The following is a 27,883-nucleotide window of genomic DNA, read 5'->3' as shown; positions in this document are numbered from 1 at the left end:
ATGTTGGTATTATAAAGTTTTCCTTTCTCTTATTTGCGAGAAACAAGATTTCAGTTATCATGTTGGATGTTGGCATGAATATGGTAATTTTTTCTTCCCTTATCGTTAGCTGCTACTTACTTTCTTGCTGTGAGCATCATAAGGTAGTAACTTAAAATATCTGAATGAAAGTTGCAGAGTAAGACATTGTGATCAAGCCTGCTTTTATGGCCACATGTTGTCAGTTAGTTTTCTAATTTGACTAGTAAGAGAAAGATAGGTTGAATGTCTTATTAGACTTAAGTGGCTTTCTGTGTGATGGTATTGGTTTTAGATCAGGATTATCTTTGGCAAGTAGTATGAAATCATAAAATATCTTCAGATGAAAGGGAGCCACAGGGATTATTGAGTCCAATTCTCTGCTCCTCACAGAACTACCCAAAACTATATCATATGACTTAAGGACCAGATGGTCCTTGAACTCTGACTTGTGATGCCATGACCACTTCCCTGGGGAGGCTGTTCCAGTGGTCAGCCCTGTGAGGAACCAGCCAGCTCCTACTGTCGGAAGTATGCTGAACTTGTATGTGCTGGTCAGTTCTTCCCTTTGAGGATGTAACACAAGCCTCCATACAGGGTTGCATTCTACTAGTTTCTAGTTTCCCAACTCTATTTCTTACTAGATATGATTTATGGTTGGTTTATGCTGGTTATAGGCTTCATGATGAAAGACTGTTTTGTTCCAGAGCCATATGTGATTTCAGGTTTTTTATTGTATGACTTCCATATTGCAGTACTTAAGTTCTTTTCCTTGACATTTTTTGTTTAAAGGTGGGGGGAAATGCTTAAACTGCTTCATGAAACTACATCTAATTATATTTCATGCACAAGTAATTATTCCAAAGACATCATATAGGCTTACTCCAAGTACTTCAGCTTGTCTATGCTAGCGGCTGTTTGGTTTCTAAATTCATATGACATACAGTAAAGTAGCTTTGTGGTTCTGGTGCAGGGTTTGTTGGGGATTTTACTTGATTTTTTGGCTTAAGTTAATCCATTGTATAAATGAGTTTATCGGAATAGTGTAGGCTGTTAAGGTTATGAGTGGCTGAATTGATGCTTCTTGGCTTTCAACTAGTTTTTAACCTTGCTATTATTTTTCTTTTTTTCATGTTTGTTGAAAGAAAAAAACTGAGTATTTTGCTGCAACTTTGTTTTGGCAAATAGAGTTTATGAGGAGTGCTTGCAGTGTTGCCTACAGCAGTGATTTTTTTTCCCCTCAGAAGTCTTGTGTCATTTAATTTAATTTAGAGACTGATAAAATTTAGGTGTTAATTTAGAAAACCTCATATATTTTTTGACGACTGTATCTTAATCTTAATAAAGGGAAGTGGGTTTGTGTCTTGAATGCATTTGCCTCTCTAAAATTTTTGTGATGCTTTGAACCTTTGGACTTGCTTCGTATCATTCAGCAACATGGCACGTAGGTTGAGCCTTCAGATTTGAGGAGAAAAAGAAATCCTAATGTGTTAGTGTGGAGATGGAACTAAACAAATACATTCTTTGTAGTTCTAGGACAGAGAATACTCCTATGTGCTGTAGTCTTCTGAGCCCAAGGTTTTATTTTGTTGATTGATATTTAACAACTCTGTGGTTAATGTAATGGCACAAGTTTATTTTATTTTATTTCATTTCTGCTAAGAGTTTGCAGCATGAGTGCTTGCGGTTACTTAGTATTCTCCTGGTGAATGACTTCTTGCAGTAGTAACAAGTTCTGTTTTCTAAGCCTAACTGCTTTTATAAAAGTGTCTCTGAATCCTCATTTTCTTCCCAGTTTGTGAGCAAGCAGTAGTACACGTGTATTTGAACATTTGAATGTGTTTTGCGTGAGAGTTGCAAGAAAGTCTTCTATATAACCTTCAGTTAAGGCTGTATGGTGGAAGTAGTATGGTAGGAATTGAATGTGAAGTGGGGTTTTTGTTTCTTGATAGACGAGTTCTGTGGTCTGCTGAGACTGGGAGTAGACTTCTAGAGGTAGTTACTGCATGTTGGGTATTCTCCAGCCAACTTGGCTAAAGCATTATCTGTCATTTTTCTTAGGGCCAGACTCCTTGTTTTCTCCATAGCAACGATTCTCAAGTATTTATACCTCATTCCTCTCTCTGTCTCCAAGAACCAGCCGTGGGGAATGCCTTTATACTTACAGATCTTAGTGCTGAACACCAGAAAGGCTCCTTACTCTGTTTGTTGTGCCCTCTTGAGCCCTGCTAATGAAGAGTAGAAGTGGAGGTTTCCCTGACTGACCAACCACACATTCAAACACCTTCCTTTCATCCCCTGCTAAAAATCGGCTAGAATAGGAAGTAATTTTACAGACCTGCAAATACTGCATCAAGTAACTTTTGGGTAACAGGCTGCTCAATGGACATGATGTAATTGCAATTGAAGTACGAACTAAAACAAAAATGGTCTTCTACAGGATTTAGCTAGGACACAGTTATTGAAAGAAGATTTTTGGAGTTATCTGTAGTGGATTTGGGTGGTGCTGAGACCAAGCTCTGATACTGTAAGCTCACCATTCATTAGACCAGATTGTGGGTTTATTGTGATGTGACTTGCTTTTGCAGATGCTGTTCTTGCATATTGGTTTGCTTCACAGTAGTGAAACTTAAATCTGGATATCACAGTTGAGTCAGAAATAATTGCTGTAACCTGGAAAGGTGACCGAAATTACTGGATATGAAATGCTTGACAGCCTGCAGTATCCTGGAATTGTCAAAGTTCATGGAGAATCTGAGATTTACTGCCCAAAATACTGCCTGTTTTAGAAAGATGGGTGCTGCTGATATGATTGAAGGGAACTTTGAATGTCTGCTTACACTCATTTCATACGGGCTTACTTTTCTTATGTGCAAACCATTAGGATGAGTAGTGCTGGGAGCAGGGAAGCCGGCCGGATCAGGAAAATCCAGGGACGTGAAACTATCTTGAAACGCGGTCACATCTTGAGGCCATCGGGTTGTGTAAAAGCGAGTAGTGCGAGCGCATGGAGCAGCATGGAGCTGTCAGGCAGCCTGCCCCGGCTGGAATCTGGTTCAGGCACCACATTACAGCAGGCGCTGAAGCAGCGATCGCACAGGGAGGGTGCCTTTCCGTGTTTGTTTACAGGCATCTACTTAGAGCTGGGATTTGAGAGAGAGATGCTCAGCAGAAGCCTGGCAGTAAGCTGTTCTTCCCCCTCCCCCAGCCCTTCCATCTTTCCTTGGGCTGTCCAAATGCAGTATTGAAGCTGAATATTAGACAAGCTAGAAATACTTTATAAACTGCATTCGTTGGGGATAAAAGCAGAGGGGAAAAAAGGATGGCTCAAAAAAAGGGGCTTATTTGGAGGTGAAATAAGCTTAGAACAAAAATTCCTAACCTTTTACATGCCGAGAATGGCAATCTGATAGTTCTTGGAATTGCCCACTTTGTAGAAGTGGCATAAAAATAAAATAAAAGCATAGGAGAGGTTGAAGAGAAAGCTTGAACTTGGTCTGTAGTCTTCCAATAGTGAGCAGAACAAGGAAATAGTTGCTGCTGTGCATGTCATTCATAGGCAAAGCGAGTGGCAAGAGAGAACTTTTGACTAATGCTGGAAAGAATAAATATGTCTGATAGCTTCATCAAACTGAACAAAAAAAAATACATTCAGTGAGAAAAAACTAAATAGAAGATAAAATAATAATTTCATAGCTACTTCCCTCCCGATTAATTTTTTGTTTGGATTTTGATTTTATAATTAATAATGAAAGGAGCAGGTTCAGGTCATGTGGATGTTTAAGGCTGAATTTAGAGGCACAGGCATTAAATGTGACTTTTGTCCCTTGTATTTTCCTGTAAAACAAGACATTGTTTTCTTTCATGCTACATTTTTAAACAGAAAAGATTCCATTTCATCAGTTGAAATACGTTTAATTTTTTTCATCATTTTTCATTTCTCCATTGAATTTTGTGTGTCAGTAGTTCTATGAATTTATTTAGGGAAGAGTTTAGTGTTCAAAAGAGAAAAAAAGAATGAATTCTCAGAGTTATTTTTTATTTATGCTGTATTTGTGTATATGTTTGCTTCAAAATTAAGCTTAATATTTTTTATAAATGTTTAATTTTTTTTTTATAAATGTTTATTCACATGGTGCTTAAAACATTCCTGCAGTTTCTATAGGGTATTGAAGGCGAGCTCATTGTTTATTAATAAAACCCTTTGCAGTGTTCATGTATTGCTGTCCAATCTTTGCAGGTGCTGAAGAGAAAATTTTGGAAGAGTTTAAAGAAACACACAATGCCGACTCTCCAGATTTTCAGCTCCAGGCAATGATCCAGGCTGCTGGCAAGCTCGTACTGATTGACAAGCTGCTGCCAAAACTGAAGGCTGGTGGCCACAGGGTGCTTATCTTTTCCCAGATGGTGCGCTGCTTGGACATACTGGAAGACTACCTCATTCAAAGACGGTGAGAGCAACAATATAATACAATTATAAATAAACTGTGCCTTCCTCAGTGATAACTGCATATAACCTGTGAGTAATCCGTATCAAAAGGGAAGACGTTAAACCAGTATTTTCTAGTGATCTGACTAAGGGAAAGAGCAAACCTGGAGGTTGCAAGTACTGAGCCTTTTCTTCTGAGTGAATACAAAATGGCCTCATATGGAGAGCTTCAGACCTCTCAGTTTAGCTCGCAGTTAAATGTTTTTGTTGGCTGTAGAGTTTTTTAGTTTAGGCCTAAATTTTTATTGAATTCCTTGGACTGAAAGTCTGCTCTTTACCAAAGAGACAAAGTAGTATGTCTTTACTGATGAAGTTAGTTAGTCTCTTAGTTTGTTGTAGTTCTTCTAACCCCGTAGTAGCATATTTGTCTTTGCTGTTTTCAATTGCATATTCATCTGAAGAAGCAATGCCATTGCAATAAAGCAAATCCCTATAATGCATCTATTTTTCAGGTACCCATACGAACGAATTGATGGTCGAGTGAGAGGCAACTTGCGTCAAGCAGCTATTGACAGGTTTTCAAGACCTGATTCTGATAGGTTTGTTTTCCTGCTGTGTACAAGAGCAGGAGGTTTGGGCATTAATCTTACTGCTGCTGATACCTGCATCATTTTTGATTCAGACTGGAACCCCCAAAACGACCTCCAGGTAATATTACAAGAGATGATTCTATTGAAAATTTTTCTTGCCTTTTTACTGTGAAATTTTCTTCACCTACAAGAGAAATTATCTGTTGTTGTTCTCTTAAAAGCATAAACAATATCATTCACATTAAAAAAAACCCACTTTAAAAGTAGGTTCTCTGTATTGATTATTTCAAATTTGTTTTTCTTCCATTTGTAACCTGTAACTGAATATCTGTTTTTGTTTATTCAGGCTCAAGCACGATGTCACAGAATAGGGCAGAGCAAATCAGTGAAAATTTACAGGTTGATAACAAGGAATTCTTATGAAAGGGAAATGTTTGATAAAGCTAGCTTGAAGCTGGGCCTTGATAAGGCTGTGCTACAATCTATGAGTGGAAGAGAAAACGCTACAAATGGGGTAAGGACTAGTTTTTTAAGGTGCATCATCAACAAATGCTATGAACATGTTACGCTTTGCTTGCCTGATTGCGTTTTAGCTGGAGAACAGTGGTTTTCAGATGGAGTGTGGCTGATAGTTAAAAGTCGGGTTAAATAAGGGCATTGGCTACATGAACTGGCTCAGCCTATCTAATGGCTCACTTAATGCCAAAAAGGGGCAGGTGGAGTCATGTTCCCTCAATCCTGATCCATCCTCATCATTCCACCCTTTTCCATTTGTTGATCCTGGCACTTTATGGAGTTCTTCTAGTTAGCCTTTGCTGGTGCAGGCTTTTTGCTTTGGGACTTTTTTTTTTGCTTTAGCTTTTTTGTTGGGTTAGTAAGTTAAATCTGCTCCCAGGAGGAGTTTAGCAGTCATCAAAGCTAAAGGGATTCAGTGACAATGAATTATTAAGTTGTTTAAACCACTCACATAACTTCAGCCTGAGAATGTTGTTTTTGTATTCTTCTTTAAAAGGTGATTTCAGCATGGATGTTTAATTGACCACCACTACATTATTGTAGAGTTTCAGTTCTTAAAACACCAAATAAGAGGACAATCCATCTGATTGTGCTATCAGATGAACACATTTGCTGGTGTCAAAAAACCCCAGAACCATAACTCCTCTTACATGTTACAGGTGCAACAGCTGTCTAAAAAAGAAATAGAAGATCTTCTTCGAAAGGGAGCATATGGTGCTCTGATGGATGAGGAAGATGAAGGGTCTAAGTTTTGTGAAGAGGATATCGATCAGATTCTCTTAAGGCGAACACACACAATTACTATTGAATCTGAAGGAAAAGGCTCAACATTTGCAAAAGTATGCATTGACATTCAGAGGAAAATTAATAAAATGTGACCAGAATAGATGGCAGTATATTAAATTGCCTTCCGTGTTAATTTATTTTTTCAGTGTACTTGACTTTTTTCTTTCTTGACACTATCTCTTCTTAAGTATTGTATTTGCTAGTGCAAAACAGGTATTCTTCATAGCATGCAATTAAGAAACCAATCAACTTGTTTTTACTTTTGCTAGGCCAGTTTTGTTGCATCTGGGAACAGGACAGACATTTCTTTGGATGACCCTAATTTCTGGCAGAAGTGGGCAAAGAAAGCTGAGCTGGATATCGATGCTCTAAATGGAAGGGTAAGAGCTTTATGACTCTTTCTAGCACAATTAAATTGAAGATTTGCACACACACACACACACACACCCCCTCCCTCCCCCTTCCTAAATTTATACCTTTTCCCTTTCATTTTAGAACAACCTAGTTATTGATACACCAAGAGTAAGGAAGCAAACCAGGCTCTACAGTGCAGTCAAAGAGGATGAACTGATGGAGTTTTCAGACCTGGAAAGTGATTCTGAAGAAAAGCCTAGCACAAAGCCCCGTAGGCCCCAGGACAAATCACAAGGTTATGCAAGAAGTGAATGTTTCAGGGTGGAGAAGAACTTGTTGGTTTATGGGTAAGATATGCAAATAAAATAGATTAATTGTGGCTAAAGATCTGAAAATAAATTATATATAATAAATAATTCATTCTTCTCTTGGACACGTTCACACACTATCATACTGTATAATGCTTATACATACAGACTTTTTTTTGGTTGCTATGTATATAAATTGTGCTTACATGTGTTACTTAGTTTAAAGTATCTCAGTGTCTCACAGATGGCTATGCACTCACTGGTAAGATAAGTGGTTTTGTGATGACAGAATATTTGTTTCTGGTTTCTCAGGGTAAAGAATTCTTGAGTTAATGAGTTTTAACCTCTCTTTTCTAAGCGCTGAAGAGAGTGATAGTGTATTTGTAAAGGACAAAATGATCTTGAAATCAACAGTCAATCTAGACTTTGTCACCACTTAAATTCAGATATTTGATATTTTCCCATTGAGTGTGCTAATTTGAATTTTATCTCTTTGCAAGCAGGTAGCTATATTTGACTTCTCACCTCTCGCGTGGAGGCCTTCATAATGACTGGGTTTTTTTAGAAATTAGTGTACAACAGTTGCTAGTAATAGGTTTCTGGATCAAAATAGGAATGGTTCCTCAAATCCCAGAATTGTAGGAATTGGTTGAGTTTCCTATTTGAAGCTTACTGGGACCTTTAGAGTTAAACATATGTACTTTATTAATTGAGTGTAGTTCAATTGCAGCTTTACGAGCAGTGAACTTATTGCCTGTTCTGTAAAATAAACATTCTTAACTCTTTGGTGCTGGAGGCTGGATTCCCTGACGTAACTTGCAAATGCAAAATGCATTAGTGCTAACACAGGGGGTCCCAAGTTGCTTGATACCAGGAGTTAAACTGAAAGTCACAAATTAAAATACCAGTACCTTGGTTGTTGGATTGACCATATTTTTCTTATAGCTGGGGTCGGTGGACTGACATCCTCTCACATGGGCGCTATAAACGTCAGCTAACAGAGCAAGATGTGGAAACCATCTGCCGGACTATCCTGGTGTATTGTCTTAATCATTACAAAGGGGATGAAAATATCAAAAGTTTCATCTGGGATCTGATCACTCCGACTGCAGATGGGCAAACTCGAGCTTTGGTTAATCATTCCGGTATGTCTACCACAATCAAATAATGATGCTAGTAAATAGGAAAGAATTGCTTCAGTCGTGCTATGTATTTGGTTTAAACTATAGCCATTCTGACATGTCGTAGGATCTTGTCAGATTTTATGAGTAAGGTGGGCTTTGACTTGGTCTGTACTTAAAGGGGAAGTCTCCCTCAGACACTTTGTAGAATGCAGTGCTCTTTCCTTTAAATCAGTTTTAAAGACATATTCCAGCATAATTTTTTTGCTGGCACCCACTGCTGGATTTAATCTCTGTTAAATTGCCATAAATCAGGAAGCTTGTTTCCTTACGGCCATTTAGATTCATGAGAGTTTTTACAAGAAATATTTATATAACACCATTTTCTGGCTAGCACTCTGAATTTCTGAAATCTTCACACGTAAATTTGCATGAAAGTTTGGGTTGATTTTGTTACTTGCCATTTTCCGTACTGAGTTATGTTGCTGTTCAGTTTTTGGTGGTTGTGTTGCCCACAAAGTAATGAATACTTAGCTTTAAATGTATGTTTGTAATGTTGTTTGGGGTGAGACTTTTTCTATTCAGATTGTGTAAGAAGTATTGGGGGGTTTTCTAGGTCTGTCTGCACCAGTGCCCAGAGGGAGGAAAGGGAAGAAAGTAAAAGCCCAAAGTTCACAGCCAATGCTGCAAGATGCTGATTGGCTCACAACCTGTAATCCAGATGTATTATTTCAAGAAGACAGCTATAGGAAGCATCTCAAACATCACTGTAATAAGTAAGTACTAATAAATATTTCATTTCGAGGTTTGGGAATTTTTAACTACATGCTTTTGGAAAGTCCACAACTTCATTTGAGTATATTTAATAGAACAGAGGGCCATTTAATAGGGTATAAAGGCCATTATTACTTTTTAATTTGGGGATAATCATCTTAAAAGGTATCTGGATACTTCTGTAAGCTCTTTATGACAGATCAGCACAGTTCTGAAGAAAATCATTCTCTCCTTATTAAGTAAGAATGGACTCAGATAAGGTTATATTTTTACCATAGAAAGTAAAGAATACATTCGTACACTAAGTCTATTTCACTTCACAATTGGCTGTCTTTAAACAAAAGCTGTTTTGTTTCTTACCTTCTTGTGGAGTCCCTCAGGCTGGTACTTAAAGTTCTATTCCATAGATGTTATATTCATATATCCAGTTCTTAGTTTCGGGAGTTTCGTGTAGTAGTTCACCTATATGTGGGCATATCTTTTCATTCTTTCTCTCCCTTCCTCTCTTGCTTTCCTCAGACTATTTATATATAAATAATAAACATAATTTATATAATATATATTATATATACAGAATATTTATTCTTTCTCCATTGAGATGAAATTTCTCACCAAACTCTTTTACCTGAACTGATTTGTCCTGATATGATTTTGGAAATTCTAAACATGTTACCAAAATCAAAAGCCCTTGGTGATAAAGGTGATTGTATACAATGTTTTATTATTTCATTTATGTCTCTTAAGAGCCTTTCTTACATATTTTCTGGCTTTTGTTTTGTAATATCTTTTTTTTGTGTCAGCTTTCTTTGATGCCATCTCAGTTTTGCTTACTATATTTTCCATATAGACACTGAACCTTGTCCCAAAAATACCTTGGTTTAGAGCTGGCGATGTGGTTGATTGCTTTTGGGATTTTGGGATATTTGATTTTGTTTTTAAATTTCTACTCTTCATTGTATTGGTATTGTACAGTTGTAATGCAGTGTTACTTTTGTGGTTTGAATATGTATTGTGTCTCATTCATACTGTTTAGTGGAAAGATATTATTGATTTGAAAAGTACCTGTGGGCTGTCAATAGGGGGTGTGATGTGAAGGAGGAAAGGCATTTAAGGGGTTTATTAGCTCATTTCCAGATGCTAACCAAGCTTAATTCTTAGCTGATGACAACAGATACTCATAGAATTATGTTAGTGAGTGCACTTCCAAATAATCTGTTTTCTGATTTTTTCTGAACTGTTACTCAGGTCTGTTATTACAGTTCACTTGCTCTTAAAGTAATAAAATTTTTCCTGTAAAATTATTTTAATCTCTCAGGTAACATGTCTTCATTACTTGCTATATCAGTTTGCAAATCTGACTTAAATTAATTTTTTCAATACTGCTTCTTTAATAACACAATAGAACAATTACAAGGACTGGGAAGACTGATAAATATGCAAGAATGTTTTCAGTTGCTATCTTTTTCCTTCACTTCCCAGATTCACCAGGACTAAATGAATTGTAGAAGCCACATGTTTTTAGCACAGGTAAAATCAAACAGAGGTGGAGCCAGTTAATAATCTGAGTATTTTCCTTCAAAAGGTACCAGTTGAAGTTGGCTGTTTAAGAATTGGTGTCCTTTCCTTAAGTACCGTGTATGCTGGTTTAATGCCTAGGACTCCTGAAAGTTGCAAAGAGCCTCTGGTTTTTGGTTTATCTTGGGTTTTATTTCATGCTTCTCCTCTTTGGCTTGATGTAACAGCTGTTATTGCTTAATGCTAAGATGATAGAGACCCTCAACAGCTTATTTACATAGCCACACAGGGAGCAGGGACACCTTACTGGTCCCAGTTACTGTGCATACAGAAAGAAGCATGTCTGACATGTTTTGAATTGCAGACATGACCTTCATTCAAATCCCTGCTCTTCCGAGGTTTGATTGAATAACACGTGTGAAACCGGGTATTGCTCCAGTTGCATCTGATCTCTAACAAGGAGCTCTCAAAACTAGTGGTGGTCTAAATTTTTCATGCAAGTGATGATCAAATTACTGCTTCCCTGGTCACCCTTGCTGTTCCAGGAGCAGCAGCAATTCAACAGTTGCTGTGATGGATTTGGGTACAGTGAGAGGGCAGGCTGAGTAATCTCCATTTTAGCTGATATTGGTTTTACTTCATGAACTAGGCAGCAGGGGGTGCCCTGAATTGGGTAAACATAGGAGAGCAGGATTATTTTCAGGTAGATACTTTTTCTACAGAAATGACCTCTTTTCTAGTCTCCTTGAAAAGCCAGTCTGCCATTCCCTCTCCTGCCAGCTTCAAGTGTGACCAAAACACCTGACAGTGCTTCCAAAACCGACTGCAGTATTGCAGAAATGAGGAAAAATAAACTTGGCAACGAAGATTTTTCACTTCCTCGTAGCAGCTAGGTTGTGCGTGTAGGTAAAATTTAAAAGCAGTTTGAACTATATAGAGTAAAAATAGTTAATATCTCCCAATGGAAATGGGGGATTATTTCCCCCCCCCCCCCGCCCCATTCTCAGAAACAAAAAGTTGTATAATCTGAAAAACCTGACATTCCATATTGAGGGTTTATTGTAAGGTAGTAAAACCAGATTTTATATCTCGTTTATTCCTACAACTTCTGATGTGCTTCCAAAAATGGTATTAAGGCAGCAGCTGAGGAAATTTTATGAGATAATGAAGCAGAACAGTTACTGAAAGCCATCTGCTCAGTTGTTTACAAACTTGCTTCAATACTTCAGAGGCAGTGGTAGAGTACGTGTCTAAACTTCACAAGCTGCACTAGGTAGAACTAAATGAAATGCGCTGGGGCCGGGCTGAGCTGGGTCCCTCTCTGTGCAGTGTAAGCAGTTGCCAGGCAGGCCTGTTGGAAGCCAGCAGAAAGCACCACACAGAGGTGATTATGTGCCACCATCTGTCACGCTTCAAGCCTACCATACAGCATGGCTAATCAGCCTTGGCAGGATGATGGATGAACAGCAGCAGCTGCCAAAAGCCACTGTTGGCAAACAGTCCTGAAGTTAAGAACTTTTTCCCCCCTCTGCCTTCCTCTCCAGGGTCCTGCTGCGTGTCCGCATGCTCTACTATCTACGACAAGAAGTTATAGGGGACCAAGCAGACAAGATCTTAGAGGGTGCTGACTCAAGGTTAGTACAAGTGCAGGTTTATTTTTTGCTTTATGACTTTGGCTTTTGTGAAGTACACGTACTATAATAATGCAGCGTTTAAAGGTGGTCACACTTTATCTCCGTTCTCGGGCAGCTGTATTGTTTTATCAAGCGCAGTGGGTAATTTTCTTGGGGGAGGAAACGATGTGGGAAATAACAGAACTGGATTTGCAGTTCTGCTAATATTGAGGGATTACTCTATCTCAATTTAAAAAATTAAAAAAAATACTAAGGCCTTAAATGAATCATATTTAGATAACCATTTGAGTCCCAAAATAGCCTAATGTTGGAGGGGGGGGTGTCTTTGTTGTGGAGTTTTTTGTTGATTAATTATTTTTTGTTGTTTGTTTGTTTAATCATCCTAATTATTTTTTAGGGTATTTCAGTTTCTGTATTGGGTTTTGGGCTGGTTTTCCAGCGCAAGATTTATATTTACAGAACAGCATAAACTACTTAGGTTCTTTTTTGGATGGTTTTTTTTTGTTTTGTTTTGTTTATTTTGTTTTGTTTTAATCTGTGTCCAGTAATATCTTTGAGAATGTATATAATGCTGTCTTCACAGTGAAGTAGATGTATGGATACCTGAGCCATTCCATGCCGAAGTTCCTGCAGACTGGTGGGATAAGGAGGCAGATAAATCCCTTTTAATTGGAGTATTTAAACACGGTAAGTGGTTTCTCACTCTCAAAAAACTCAGTTGTAAAGCTTTCAGTGTGTAGGACTGTTCAGTCATAATATTAGCAAGTATTGTTCCAAAGAACTGTTGGCTTGTATCTCCCTTTTTTCTTGCCTGCATTAAAAACCTAATATGAGCTGTAAATATCAGATGCTGTTTTTAAATGTTTGCAGAACATTTGAGAAGAAAACATTACTTTCTTGGCTGTAAATAAAACAAAGCCATATTTGTTTAAATAATAGCCAAATAGTAAGATAGATCTCCATAAACTTTGCTTCCAGCACTGCTTCACTTGCTAACTCTGCCAACCAGTGTCAAAGTGGACGGTGGGCTTAACCTCTGCTATTAATCTGTACAAGTGCCTCCTGGGCTTTGTTCCAAGCAATATTTCACAAATGTCAGTGTTGAGAACTCCCGGCTCCCTTGAGTGGGATGCAGCCTTGTTAACTTTGAAAGGCTGGGGATGCAGAGCTGGCATGATATATACAGTGAGCGATTCCTGATTATAATCCCAATTCTCTGGAGGTCGCAGAGGTATTCTCAGCAGCCCAGCCTGACTAAAGGGGAGAATGATGGCTTATAAAACCTTTCATGATTACAGTTTGGCTTGAGGCTCTACAGCAGTTAGGAGCAGTGTGTTGTAGTACAAATCCTAATTGAATTGTGCTGTTCTGCCTATGTACAGCAGCTCTGTGTTGTGGGCTCAGCTGAGGCAAGTCTAGTCTAAAAATCATTTTCCTGCAGTGCACTGTTGGGATCTGCCATTTTCCATCTAGTCAACTTGGGCAGTAAAAAAGCAAACAGCAGTTTGAAAACCATAGAGGGAACAGTGTCATCTTACTGACATGCATCATCCTAAACCTAATAAGACAGGTTCGTTGGCCTTACGTATAACCCATGTATGCAGCATTTTTGCAGCCTATATTGAGGGTTCCAGCAGGGCTGGAGCTATTGAAAGTATGTGAGTGTGTGTGTGTGCGCTTCCATTTGAGTCTGCGTGTTTCTGCTGACGAGTATTGAACGTCGAGAACCACTGTGACAGTTGCATAGGAAACTTAAAGGTTTTTCACTTGTGAAAGATTTTTGCTTTACTTTTTAACAACATGAAATTTGATGCTTTCTTCACTCTCTTGTGTGTGTTGATGTTATTGATGGGAAAATGTTTCTGTGCTGTTGGAGTTTACCAACATGAACAATTTTTTTACGTGAATTTAATGTTTCCAGCATGCTGACATCTCCCTTGTTTTATTTAAAAATAAATTAATGAATCCAGAAAATTGTTCTTTTACTGCCTAGACCTGTTCTGTTCACAGCTGGTCATAGCTTTGAAAGAAGCATTTGTCTCCCACTCTGCACGCAGGTTATGAGAAGTACAATTCTATGAGAGCTGATCCAGCACTGTGCTTTCTGGAACGGGTTGGCATGCCTGATGCAAAGGCCATAGCTGCTGAACAGAGAGGGACAGACATGTTAGCAGATGGCGGTGATGGGTAAGGAGGACATGAAAAAATTAATAAACTTTATCAGCATTGTATATATTGGCATGGGTTCATATGTCATATTATACTTACATGTTGCCTGAGGATATGAAGTGATCGTATGATGTACAAAGTACGTAGATTTGTTTACACAGTTGAGCATGAAATACAAATGTGTAACTTGGTACACCATGCTGGTGGCTTTTCTTGCTTTTCTCCAGAATATCAGCCCCCGCTCAAAACCAGCATTTTTCTTAAAAATATTATTTTAAAATATTTTATAGGGGTGAATTTGACAGAGAGGATGAAGATCCAGAGTATAAGCCAACCAGAACTCCTTTCAAGGATGAAATTGATGTAAGAACTCCCAATTTTCTGTAGTTACAAATATGTACAATTATAGTTGATTCTCCATATTATTTTAGTGTGTGTTTTTTTACGTTTGAGAGCTACCAGATAAATGCACCTTACAAAGATTGTTTGCTGCTGTGTTTGAGAGAGGACATATTTTTTCTTCTCAAATTATGACATATGGTCAAAACTGAAAACTAAAATAACTTCTGTCTTCTCCCTAAGGAATTTGCAAACTCACCTCCAGAAGACAAAGAGGAGTCCATGGAATTACACCCAAGTAAGACTATAGCAAAAAAATTAAAAAGCAAAAAGGGCTCGTTTAGTGAAAGGTGGACTGTCTGTATTACCACATGAGGGGATAGGAGATGTTTTGGGACAATACCACAGAAAGCTTTTGGCTGCCAAATCTCTTCATACTTCACATTCTTCAAAACAATTACATACTGTCTTGGAATAATCCACTTTATGGCTCTCTGGATTTCTAATTACATAGTAGAAACCATGATGATAAAGACCGGATGTTTCATTATGCAGCCGTTGATGGTTTTGCCGAGATAATCTTGGAAGTTACAAATACGTTGTTTCCTCAGTATGGAGGAAAACTGCCAAGTTTAAGTGAGAATAATAAAGTGGGAAACGATAAGCATAGGTGTTTCCTCAGAGGCAGAATGATCTTCTTAGTAATGTATTTAAAGATGCATTGCATTAATTTAAATACTTACAGTGTTCATAATACGTTTGCATTCATAACATCGAATCATAGTGTTTGATGGTTATCTCTAAATGCTTCACAAGCATTTCTCAGTTCTTAGAGTTGGATGGTTTGATTCCATTTTTTATCTCTTACCAATAGTTATCCCGTTTCTAATTCATTATGCGCTAGTATCTGAGACACATATTCTTATCTGATAAAACAGGAATCCAGTTATAGCCATAGAAACTTTGAAATGTTTAGTGTTGGTTTTGCAGTGCAAATCCTTCTCTGTTCTCTAGACAAGCACAGTGAAAGCAATGCTGAGTTAGGGCAACTCTACTGGCCCAACACTTCAACCCTGACTACCCGTCTGCGTCGCCTCATTACTGCCTATCAGCGCAGCTATAAAAGGCAACAAATGAGGCAAGAGGCACTAATGAAGACTGACCGCAGGAGACGTCGGCCTCGAGAAGAAGTGAGGGCACTGGAGGCAGAAAGGGAAGCTATAATAACTGAGAAACGACAAAAGTGAGTTTCCTGGTGATATCTTTCTTTAAATCTTACTTGAGCTTGTGCGTCACCCACACCGCTCTTTTGTTTTGAAAGAATAAACTAAGGGGGTTTGGGAGCTTCTAAACATGTTTGTACTCTTATCTAACTGTGGCCTCACTTCTCTTGCTTCTTCCTTGACTAGATGGACAAGAAGAGAAGAAGCTGATTTTTATCGTGTGGTGTCCACTTTTGGAGTTATTTTTGATCCTGTAAAGCATCAGTTTGAGTGGAATCAATTCAGAGCATTTGCCAGACTTGACAAAAAGTCCGATGAAAGCTTGGAAAAGTATTTTAATGGCTTTGTGAATATGTGTAGACGAGTGTGCCGAATGCCAGTCAAACCAGATGATGGTAAGTTTTAATTGACTGTGGAAATCAACATGAATATTGTGAGACCGTAGGACTGTTGAAACTTGATGCCCAGCTGTGATGATTTTGAAATGGGTGTGCATTCAATCCATGTTAAACAGTACAACTTTGTGTCCCTGCAGAACCTCCTGATCTTTCCACGCTGATCGAGCCCATCACAGAGGAGCGCGCTTCTAGAACTTTATATCGCATCGAGCTGCTGCGCAAGATCCGGGAACAGGTTCTCCATCACCCGCAGCTGGGGGAGAGGCTAAAGCTTTGCCAGCCAAGTCTGGACCTTCCAGAGTGGTGGGAATGTGGTAAACATGATAAAGACTTACTGATTGGTGCTGCTAAACATGGAGTCAGTAGGACAGATTATCACATTCTGAATGATCCTGAACTCTCTTTTCTTGAGGCTCACAAAAACTTTGCTCAAAACAGAGGGACGGGTAATGCAAATACTGTCTCTTCTGTAAACCCTCTTGGTGCTGGCTGCAGTCAAACACCCCCAATTGTCCCATCCACACCAGTACAAGAAGAAAAGACTACAGAACAAACAGAGTCTAAAGTTGAAGGGTCTGAAAATCCAGCAGCCAAAGAAAAGTCTGAAATCAAAGAGGAGACAGATACTACAGATAAGGACACTAAACCGGACTGTGATGCTGAGGCTGAGCCTGGCTCTGTTAAATGTGAATTGAAAGACATAGAGATGAGTACAGATGTAGATCCAAAATCTATTTCTGAGAAAGGTTCAGAAGAAGATGAAGAGGAGAAACTGGAAGATGATGATAAATCAGAAGAATCCTCCCAACCTGAAGGTAATACATTGGTCAGATCAGTTCTGTTTGCTTAGCACAAGCCCCACAGCTGTTGCAGCTCGTGCCAGCTGGTAAGTGGCACACAGGGTGCCATTATGGAATATGGGATGGGCTACATGTAGCAGTTCCTCTGCCCTTCCATGTATCAGGTGGCTAAATAAGCTTTCATAAGAAGCATCCAGTGTCAGTGGGGTATTCCCCCACAAGGGATGATTTCCAGGATAGCTCACTGAGCCAATAAGCATGGTCTCTGCTGTAGTGATGACTGAACAAAAGCCCGAGTTAGAAATGTTGTGTCAAGCTTGGTTACCTTAGCCTGTCTAGCTGGGTAGACACTGGATATTAATGTCTGGTCATGATTGTCATTCAGCAGGAGCAGTTTCTCAGGGTAAGAATTTTGATGAAGAAAGCAATGCCTCTATGAGTACCGCAAGGGATGAAACACGTGATGGATTCTACATGGAAGATGGGGATCCCTCTGTGGTTCAGCTGCTTCATGAGAGAACATTTGCCTTCTCATTCTGGCCTAAGGTTGGTTGGTGGTAGAAAGATGTGACTCTTTTAATTTAATCAAAATATGGGAAACGTGCTTGCATAGTAACAGTGAGCTTTGTGTGATACTGCACATGTGGAGGGTGAGACCTTTATCTGTGAATGATTTGTGGAATGGCACTTTTTTCTTCAAGATCATACAAACTAGCAGTGGAAATGAAAGAAATTGCTCTTTTTTTGTAAAATAGGGTCATTTAGTAAAACAATGGACTGCTGGCAGACACGAGTTCTTCGTAGTGTCCATAACTTTTTGTCAGCAGAGTCCCACCTCTTGCATCTCTGTACAGTTTTGAATTAGAAATTTTTCCTGCAGAGCAATCTGCAGAATTGAGAGCAGAGACTTTCAAAGATCACTTTTTTCTTTTGGGGTGAAGAGATTGTAGGGGGAGAGTTTTGGTGACCTACATGATCTAAGCCATTATGTAACGTTGACAGATGTAATTGTATTAAGGTATCCTGCAAACATAAGCAGCAGTTTTAGATAGGACAAAGCTGTATCTTATTTTGGTAACAACACAGAAAATTATCTAATATAAATGTTTTTAAAAATACAAAACTGTAACCTTGTAATAAATCCATACTTAATTTAGTACTCTCCTTTGCAGTAAGGGGAGAGAGAAAAATAAAGTAGTAATAGTCTTAAGCTTACTAATCACCATAACAGGGCCATCTGGTTGGGGTAGGGAGGGGGAAGGGGGTAGCAGGGCAAGAGGACCTTGCTCTTAATAGGCTTATTTCTGGGGAAAGCAAGCAGTCTGTTGCAGCTGCTGAGATTTGCTAGTGGCTTTTGCACTGTTTTGCTGTTCAGGAAGCTAACTGATGCTCATATTCCCTAACCAGCAGTATTTCTTAGAATTCCAAAGTTGCTACTACTTCAGGCAGGCTAGTGTAGAATGTGCTTGAATACTGAAATGGAATAAAATCAAATAATGCTCATCTTCTCCGCTTTCAGCAAGTATTTTGGAAACATGGGCTAAAATCTTATTCCAGACATAGTGTGAAAGTAGAACAGAAAATCTTTCATCTGTATAGGTTCAGCATAAGTAGACTAATAAACATAATTAGAGATTTTTAGTGTACACGCTTCAGTGAAATTTGAAGTGATAATGGGCGTGGAATGAAAATTGACATTCATTAGATGTCCCTAGGTTGGTGCCCGTTTCATAATGTTGAACTTTATTAATAGTGACGCTAATGAGGATCTACTTCCTAGGACAGAATTACAGATCCAGCCTCTTGGATCTTGAGAACTGCAGCTTTAAGATACTGATTGCAGATGTGTTTATTTTCCCTTCCTAACTGTTGATGTTGCTAACTACTGAAGTTTTGTAAAACAACAGTGAGTTTCTATTAAGTTCTTCAATTAGTGCATTGTCACACAGAAAACTTGGTCTGTCTTTTCTCCTTCCCCTCACAATATAAATGCAGCTTTTAAATCCTAATAAAGTTTTATTCTACAAAATTGTGTTAGCTTCTTGCAAAGTGATCAGTTAATTCCTAACATGCAAGAATAGTTGTTTCTGAATGTCTTCTTTAATCTCTGGAAACTGGACTGTGTCATAAGACTTATTTGAGTTTAAAAGGTGACGTTTACACTGAAGGTTCATTACATACTTTTCCTTTATGCAGGACCGAGTAATGATCAACCGATTAGACAACATCTGTGAAGCAGTGCTGAAAGGGAAGTGGCCAGTAAATAGGCGCCAGATGTTTGATTTCCAGGGGCTCATACCTGGGTACACTCCAACAGCTGTGGACAGCCCTCTACAGAAAAGGAGCTTTGCAGAGCTCTCCATGGTTGGTCAAGCCAGCGTCAGTGGCAGTGAAGATCTCACTGCTTCTCCTCAGTTATCAAAGGCAAGGCTGCAGCATTCTCTTTTTCACATAAAACGTTTTATCTTGCTGAACTTCTCTTGCGTAATAGAAAATAAACCAGCATGAATGAAATAGGAAAAACATAAAAGTGTTTCTTTGAATAAAATGAAGGCTTTTGTTTCCAGAGTTATATGTTTGGAGTTTTATTTTAAACTCAACATAGCAAACAGAGCTTTGGTAATGTTTGGAAATGCTAATTTTTTTTTTATTAGGAAGATGCACTCAATTTATCAGTTCCACGTCAGAGGAGGAGGAGACGAAGAAAGATTGAAATTGAGGCTGAGAGAGCTGCCAAGAGGAGAAATCTTATGGAAATGGTTGCCCAGTTACGTGAGTCTCAGGTGGTCTCAGAAAACGGACAAGAAAAGGTTGTAGATTTATCAAAGGCCTCACGAGAGGCAACAAGTTCTACCTCAAATTTTTCATCTGTTACTTCAAAGTTTATCTTGCCTAATGTCTCCACACCCGTGTCTGATGCCTTTAAAACTCAAATGGAGCTGCTGCAAGCAGGTCTTTCACGCACACCCACAAGGCATCTACTAAATGGCTCTTTAATAGATGGAGAACCACCCATGAAGAGGAGGAGAGGAAGAAGGAAAAATGTAGAAGGGCTTGATCTGTTATTTATGAGCAACAAACGGACATCGTTGACTGTAGTAAGACCACAACCTTTTTCCTTTTGTCTCATTTTTTTTCTCCTGTCTGTGGTACTTCCTGAATGTGTTTTAAGTCTTACTATACTCTGCCTAATAGAAACATACCGTTTTTGCCCAACCATGTTTTTCTTTGTTTAGAGCTGTTAATTCTTTTTGAACCAAAAAGAAATGTGCATATCAAGATTTTACTCTAGCAAATCGTAGCTAAGTTTTAGGTAGCTTGTACTTTCAAAATTACTCTTTTCTTTTTTTTTTTTTTTTTTTTTTTTTTTTTTTTTTACGAAATATATTTCTATCTATATATGTTTTGAGGCTTAAGTATGTCTTTCTTGATGTGTTGGAAAGGGAGGGTCTTGAAGAATCTTGGAGGACTTTTACTGGAAATGCAAAAAACCTGCTTTGCCTTTAGCCCTATGTTTGTTATTGTTCAAGGATGCTAAATTTTCAAAATTTCCCTGATGCAGTGATACTACTTTATGTAGTATAAGTATTTAAACCCCATTAACTCTTGTGTATGCAAGATCTTGAACATTTCACTTCAATCAGTCCCTGAAATTATTTCTCCAGCTGTTCCTGTGAAGGGATGACTAACACAGATGTGATTGTTTTCAGGAGGATGCGGAAGTGACCAAAGCTTTTGAAGAAGATATGGAAGCCCTACCAGCAAGGAACATTCCATCTCCTGGTCAATTAGACCCAGACACTCGCATCCCTGTTATCAATCTAGAGGATGGGACCAGGCTGGTGGGAGAAGATGCCCCGAAAAACAAGGATCTAGTTGAATGGCTTAAGTTGCATCCTACTTACACTGTAGATATGCCAAGTTATGTACCAGTAAGTATGTGATTCTAAAAGTGTTGTTCTATTGTATTAATACAAAAATTAGTTTTATGGATGTCAGACTGAATTTCCTCATATTAGGCATAGTCTTTTGATTATGTAGCTTGCTTTTCAACAGAAGTTTTCTCTTTATCCACCATTCTTATTTTATCAACACCCAAGTGACATTGGGGTGTTTGATTTGCTTTTCCTTTCTTAATATTTGTATATAACAGCATTTTAGAACCGTGTTTGATGAGTTCTTCATCTGATACAAAAATAATTTTTCTCGCGTAATCTGAGAGTAAAGTAATGGATCCTTTCTTAAAATTGTTGTGAGAAGGGGTATTGTGATTGGTGGTTTTTGTCAAGGAATGAAAAGCTAAAAAGCAATAACTTCCTCTTCTTTCCAGAAGAGTGCAGATGTGCTGTTTTCCCCATTTCAGAAGCCGAAACAAAAACGACACAGGTGTCGAAACCCTAATAAACTGGATATAAACACCTTGACAGGAGAAGAAAGGGTACCTGTTGTAAATAAACGAAATGGAAAGAAGGTAAAAATTAAGTTACTTCAGTTGAGGTCTTTAATAATGTCTTTGCATGTGGAAAGAAGGTTTTCTACTCCAAGCTTTCTCTTTAAAAAATTAATAATTTGGCACCAGCAGTTTTTCTTACTGGACTGTGGCACCTGGTTCTTCCTTTAATTCCTTCTTTGCCCTTCTCATATGTTCATATTAATCACCTGAGTGAATAACTCTCACTTTTTGAACCTATATGTCTAAGGACATTTTGTCCTTAGATACAAAATTTATTATTAGACCCCCCTAAGCTGCAGCACTTTACTGTTTTTTTAAAACATGATTTTGTCAACTGAGGTATCACTAGCTGGTTTCCATAGTTTTCCACAGTAAACTGAATGTCTTTGCTGCCGTCCTTCAGAGATGAAAGTGTGTAGATAGAAAATGTCCATAAAAGTAGTTGTTTGGTTTTGTTGTTGGGTTTTTGTTGAAGTCATAACCTTGTCTTTTGCATTAGATGGGTGGAGCTATGGCCCCTCCAATGAAGGACTTGCCAAGATGGCTGGAAGAAAATCCTGAGTTTGCTGTTGCTCCAGATTGGACTGACATTGTTAAACAGTCTGTAAGTGAAACTCTCCTTCCATGCATCACTATAGGTTGTAGAAAAGTTGAAAGCTGTGTAAATTGATTATTAAGTCTTTATCTCATACCTGGTTTTGAGAAAATTGTGGTGTCTGTGTAGGAGTTACCCAGCTTGTGGGAGAGTAGTGATCGGAGGCTGCTGCAGAATTGGATTGAAATGCACTCAAAAAATCAGCTACAGTTTAGGCAGCCTTCAGCATTTGTTTTGCATTTTTTTTTCTTACAAGTAACAATCCTTAAAAAGCACATGTACTTGTTTTGTACATTAGGAACTGCTAAGAAAATATTTGTCATATTTGTCATATTTGTAACACATAGGAATAGGTTTTCTGCCTTTTATTTTACAACACTTGTTTGAAAATAAAGGGTAAAATTCTGCAAGTACTCAGTTTAATAAAATATTACTATCCTGAAATTCAATACGATCTATGAAGATATAAACTTGCAACTGCAGCATATCAGGGTGGGGGTTTTTAATAAAGTTACAGAGTTTTCAGTGTGTATTATTTTACTGTTGTGTTTAAATATAAAAAAAACCTGTGACGTTGATTTCTTCAGCTTTCTTTACTTGTTCTAGTGCCACTCACTATAGTTCTAAGCTAGTCACCATTTGCCAGGGTGAAAAAACAAACCACTTTTGGAGTATGCTGAAATCCCTTCTGTTTCTTCTATCGTCATCAGTTAACTGCTGAAAGCTAAAAAAGCCAACTGAGGATAAAGGTTGTTTTTTCACCTTCCCTTTTTAGGGTTTTGTTCCAGAGTCCATGTTTGACCGTCTTCTCACTGGACCTGTTGTGAGGGAGGAAGGAGCAAGCAGAAGAGGAAGAAGGCCAAAAAGTGAAATTGCCAAAGCAGCTGCAGCAGCTGCTGCTGTAGCATCAACTTCGGGAATCAACCCACTACTAATGAACAGTCTGTTTGCTGGAATGGACCTCACAAGCCTCCAGAACCTACAGAACCTGCAGTCTCTCCAGCTCGCAGGCCTCATGGGCTTTCCACCAGGGCTAGCAACAGCTGCTGCTGCTGGGGGGGACGCTAAAAATCCGGCTGCCATGTTGCCTCTGATGTTGCCAGGGATGGCAGGACTGCCCAATATGTTTGGACTAAGCGGATTGTTGAATAACCCGATAACGGCTACTACTGGAAATGCCACTACTGCTTCCGGTCAAGGAGAGACTGAGGATGGCGCTTCAAAAGCTGAAGAGAAGAAAAATGAGAATGAAGAGGAGAACAAAGACTCTGAGAAAAGCACAGATACTGTTTCTGCTACTGACTCTGCGAATGGATCTGTCAGTGCTGCTACTGCGGCGACTACCGCCACTGCCACCACTACCACCACCACCAACACTGGATTGCCCACAAACCCTCTGGCCTTCAATCCTTTCCTGCTGTCTACCATGGCTCCTGGCCTCTTCTATCCATCTATGTTTCTACCTCCAGGACTGGGAGGATTGACTCTGCCCGGTTTCCCAGCACTAGCAGGACTTCAGAATGCAGTGGGCTCCAATGAAGAGAAGGCTACTGACAAAACTGAAGGAGCTGCCTTTAAAGATGAAGAAAATCTCGAAGGCAGTGATGCAGAGGAGAGCCTTGATAAAACTGCAGATTCCTCCGTTTTAGAAGATGAAATAGCACAGGGTGAAGAATTAGACTCACTTGATGGGGGGGAAGAAATAGAAAACAATGAAAATGATGAATAACCAGTACCAGTTACAGTTAAAGTGTTTTAAACTTTTGACAAGTGGTAGTCCTACTGTTTACACTCACAGTTAATGTCCATACTTAGTTTTTATAAGCTGTTCTGTAACATAGTGTAGCAAAAAAAAAAAAAGTTCAAGTCATGTTATACAGATGTGTCAAAAGGTATCTTGGTCATTAAGTATTGTGCAGTGCATTATTTATTATCCCTAGGAGAGATGAAATTTGAGAGGTGATCATGTCTTTTTAAGGAAATTGACATAATGCTCTGCTTTTTTTTTTCTTTTGGTACCATTGGTATTATGAATTAAGCAGCAATTTGTAATCAAGTGGCACTAATAGAAGGAAGTGCTGCTTAAAGGAAGGATGAAGTTATATATTTAATTTTAATTTTTTTTTCCTTTTTTTTCCTTTTATTTTTTCCTTTTTTTTTGCTGTGAAGGTCAAGATGAAATTTACCATACATATCGTACTCGCGCTTCATTTTGACTGTATGGGAGTTCACCCGCTCACATGCGCGCACACACCCACACACACACTCTCTCTCTGACAATCTTCATGATAGTGTGAATGTCTCTGTCTTGAGACGCAGCAATAATAAGGCAGCTGTTGAATGTGAAGAGTACCTTTTGGAAATTAACCCGCGGAGAAGGTTCTTACAGGATAAAGCTACAGTTTAATCGTCTCGTGAGCTTGTAATGCACTGGTATAAACAAAAAGAAAAAAAATCAGGTACCTTTTTTAAATTAAAGGACTTTGTTACTTTAGCCACAAAGCTAAACAGCATTACCTCAACTCTAAACTAGCCTTGAAGTTTACAGACATGACTTTGTAAATGTATTGTTTTTCTTTGTTGTGATGTCTTTTTATTTTTTTTTTCTTTGGAAACTGCTATCATGTAAGATAAGATGTAAATTGCTGCCAACTGTAGTAATGATGCTTTTAATAAAAGTGACCCATGATATGCAGAGATGTAATTATAGAATGTAGTGTTTAGGGACATCAGAAGTGGTGTTCACTTTCTGTATTTGTATTGGTGGCTTTTTTATAGCATTTTCCTGCTATATTCTTTATAGATTAGTGGCTGTAAATGCTGAACTGATCGTCTTCAGGGGACTGGGCAGGAAGAGAAACCTTGAATTGCCTTCATATTTTCAGCTCTAAGTAACTCTACAGAAATGCACGCTAAAATCCCTACTTTACTCCTTCAAAGGGGCATGAGAGACTGAGAATACTTTAAATGTGTTCAGCATGTGATAATGTGGTACACTAAAGAACAAAAGGGCAAAAGAAAAATGAGGCTTTAATAGGCACAATATCTAGGTCATTTATCCTTGGTTAATGGGTAGAAAAACACAATGCTGTAGTGACAGCAAGGGATACAAAGGCTCTGTGGTATCCTGTAGACCAGAGCTTGTGATGCCAGAAACCACTGTGTCAAACAACCTACATGAAACTAAAACTGACCCACTTTTTCTAAAAAACAGTGTCTCTTCTGGAGAGCTACCGATTTGTACCCTTTTGTGACCTTTTGATATTCGAGATAATGTACCATTTGAGAACTTCTGTTTTCACGGTGTTGTCACCTTGACACACACATACACAACGAGCTCCAGAGTGAGGATAAAAGGTTAGATTTTCACTGGAGTACATGAAAAATTAGCTATTTCAGTAGCCAGCTGTGGGTGGACCCCTGTCTTTAGGACTAATGTTTTCTGTGCTTTTGGAATGCTGGAGAGCTGCAAACCTCAGCTCTCATGTACACTGTGAATTTGCACGAGAGCTCAAATGGGCAAGTATTGCAAGGCCGAAATTTGGTCCCCAGGGGGATATATGAAAAGGGGTGAACTTGGCTTGAAAAGAATATTTCATGAATGATGAAAGCAGATGAGAAATGAAGGCTTAGGAAGTGATTTTTGTGTGAATGAATCACAGGCACACACTGTTGAAATGAATAGATGTCAGGATGTCTTGTACTGCCACTTAAATAGATCATAGGGAGTTAATGAAGGTCAGGAAGGATTCCCCCTGCATGGGCATCACTGAATGGTTGATGAGGTGTGTTATTCCTGCCTCTTTCTAAAACATCACATGTAGACCATGACAAAAAGTGAGAGGCTGAAAGCAAAAGCACGTTAACTTGGGCAGGTGTGTTACATACTCTTGAATTCATTTGAGTTGTTTTTTAAGTTGTTATAAATGCCTTGTCTTTTTTTTTTTTTTTTTCCTACCCGTAAAATATTCCCACTGTAAGTGTTTGTAGGTGCTTCCCATTGTGTGTATTCCACACATGGTACTGAATAGCAGGGTTTTTTTTCAGTTCAGTTTTATAATTTCCAGAAAAGATTTACAAAGACTAATTATATCCCTTGGGAGAACCCTTTTTAATTGGCCAGACTAGAAATTGTATTGTTAAATGCCATACTAAGTCCCTTTCTCCTCTGTCAAAATGGGGAAGTTTTGGTATCTTCTATTTTTGCCTATAGGTTTTTGACATGGAAACATCCAACTCATGATGTAGGGTGTCCAAGTGACAAATGTGTGAATCCTACCCCTAGTACAAGCATCTTCCATGATAGCATTACTCATCTGCCATTCCTACTCAGAAAAAAAAAAAGGCAAAACTGGAGAACTGTTGCAACAGAACAAATGCCATGGGAATGGGAGAGCCTCCATGCTCTGTGCTTTCCAAACAGAAGACAACAGACCCCTCACCTGTTGGAAAGGTGGTGACATTTGATTTTTGGAAGGGATATGGGCCCCTGGTATGAAAAATAAAGTGGGGGGATTGCCATCTAATGTCCAAGAAATGTATTACATGAAAATATGAAGGTTTTTCTTTGATTTGACAGAGTTTTTACATGTTAATTATTGCAAAGATTCTTACGGAGTTTTAAAAGTGTGTCTAAATGAATAAAAGCTTACGTGAGTAAGATGCATAGATCAGAAACTATTCTGCACTTGATTCACATTTGGAGCATCCTTTCTGTCTCTCGCGATGAGGAGCCTTTTGTTTGCCACCAACCATTATTTGCTGCACCTCCTAATGGCCATGGAAATGTTAATGGGATTATCAAAGAATATAAATTCCGTTCTATGTTGCTTTCAAAAAGAAAGTACCTGTGTCAAAGTACAGCAGTTGTCTGCATGCTACCACAGCCTGTTCTGTGTGCATGGTGTGCAATCCTGCCCAGGGAAAGAACTGAACAACAACAAATCTGCTCAGACTACTACAGAGGCAATTTTTAATGAGGGGACTATAGAGGAGAACCAGTTCAAGTGTGAGTCTTCAAAATTGTTGCTAATGAAATAGGGGACAAATTTCTAAACTAGTCCCAGTTTTTTTCAGTCAGCTTCAGTCTCTTGTTTTGTATTGATGTCTAATATCAAAGTGTATTGCTTATTGGAATTGCACACCTCTATTGAGGATCTTTGCCATTGAGCACTTCCTCATTTGAGAAGGGCTTAACATTGAGGGGAGGGAGGGGTATTCAATTGTATTTTTAGTATTAAGCTTCCTGTTGACTTTTGTGAACAAAACTGCTTAGGACATTTTAGACTTCTGTTGCTTCTGCACTTTGCATTCATCTCCCTCTGAATACTTAACATCAGGGCTGGGATCAGGAAGTGTCAGAATACGTGAGGGCTCTCTCCACACTGCTTTCTGGGCACCTGAAAGGTGCCTGCCCCTGAACGTTTCTGACTCCTCAGTGGGAAAGAGTGCTGGCTACAGCTTCTGCTTTCGTGCTATGCAAATAACCCATTGTACCCCTTTGGCTTCAAGTGATGCCTTGGAGAGACCTGGAGATGGCTTCTTACATAGACAGGTGATGTTTGAGATGTCTAGCCTAATCACTAGCTTGAGTCAGCTGTTCTGAGGAGAATATGTGAAGGAAATTCAGTTATATGACTGACAGTTGCTATGATCAAACTGATCGGACTTAACAAAAACCTCCCTTGGAATGCAGAGTGAATGTCCCAGCTCTGCATGCAGTTTTAGATAATAAATTTGATGCGAAAGAGCAAACACTTATTAGTATAAAGAACTATAGTGCAAAATACATGTTTTCTAGAAGGGGATGAATCCATGTCACTGGATGGTTTTGTTTTTCCAGCTCCTATGGATTGCTGTCA

At 38.7% G+C, this 27,883-nt stretch overlaps 1 protein-coding gene across 6 annotated transcripts in view; it reads left to right on the top strand.

The window, feature by feature from the left end:
• CHD7 (chromodomain helicase DNA binding protein 7) overlaps nt 1-26,645 on the top strand; it is a 132,886-nt gene extending 106,241 nt beyond the window's left edge. For 4 of the 6 annotated variants that reach the window (XM_040085691.2, XM_040085683.2, XM_040085700.2 and 1 more), the window contains 23 exons: nt 4,259-4,469; nt 4,960-5,155; nt 5,384-5,551; nt 6,213-6,392; nt 6,609-6,719; nt 6,835-7,040; nt 7,947-8,146; nt 8,739-8,898; nt 11,956-12,045; nt 12,629-12,732; nt 14,103-14,232; nt 14,505-14,577; nt 14,797-14,851; nt 15,568-15,796; nt 15,963-16,171; nt 16,312-16,989; nt 17,360-17,520; nt 19,171-19,398; nt 19,629-20,072; nt 20,685-20,906; nt 21,305-21,445; nt 21,927-22,031; nt 22,798-26,645. In XM_040085691.2, the coding sequence (XP_039941625.1) occupies nt 4,259-4,469; nt 4,960-5,155; nt 5,384-5,551; nt 6,213-6,392; nt 6,609-6,719; nt 6,835-7,040; nt 7,947-8,146; nt 8,739-8,898; nt 11,956-12,045; nt 12,629-12,732; nt 14,103-14,232; nt 14,505-14,577; nt 14,797-14,851; nt 15,568-15,796; nt 15,963-16,171; nt 16,312-16,989; nt 17,360-17,520; nt 19,171-19,398; nt 19,629-20,072; nt 20,685-20,906; nt 21,305-21,445; nt 21,927-22,031; nt 22,798-23,751 (5,255 nt within the window). In that variant the 3' untranslated portion in view covers nt 23,752-26,645. The remainder of the gene's footprint in view (nt 1-4,258; nt 4,470-4,959; nt 5,156-5,383; nt 5,552-6,212; nt 6,393-6,608; nt 6,720-6,834; nt 7,041-7,946; nt 8,147-8,738; nt 8,899-11,955; nt 12,046-12,628; nt 12,733-14,102; nt 14,233-14,504; nt 14,578-14,796; nt 14,852-15,567; nt 15,797-15,962; nt 16,172-16,311; nt 16,990-17,359; nt 17,521-19,170; nt 19,399-19,628; nt 20,073-20,684; nt 20,907-21,304; nt 21,446-21,926; nt 22,032-22,797) is intronic. The other 2 variants (XM_040085718.2, XM_040085710.2) reach the window with 2 other exon arrangements.
• The last annotated feature ends 1,238 nt before the right edge of the window (nt 26,646-27,883 follow it).

This window comes from Hirundo rustica, chromosome 1 (assembly GCF_015227805.2).
Source record: "Hirundo rustica isolate bHirRus1 chromosome 1, bHirRus1.pri.v3, whole genome shotgun sequence".
Lineage (NCBI taxonomy): Eukaryota > Metazoa > Chordata > Aves > Passeriformes > Hirundinidae > Hirundo > Hirundo rustica.
Note: the sequence above shows the minus strand (reverse complement) of the source record. Positions and strands in the feature narration are given on the sequence as shown.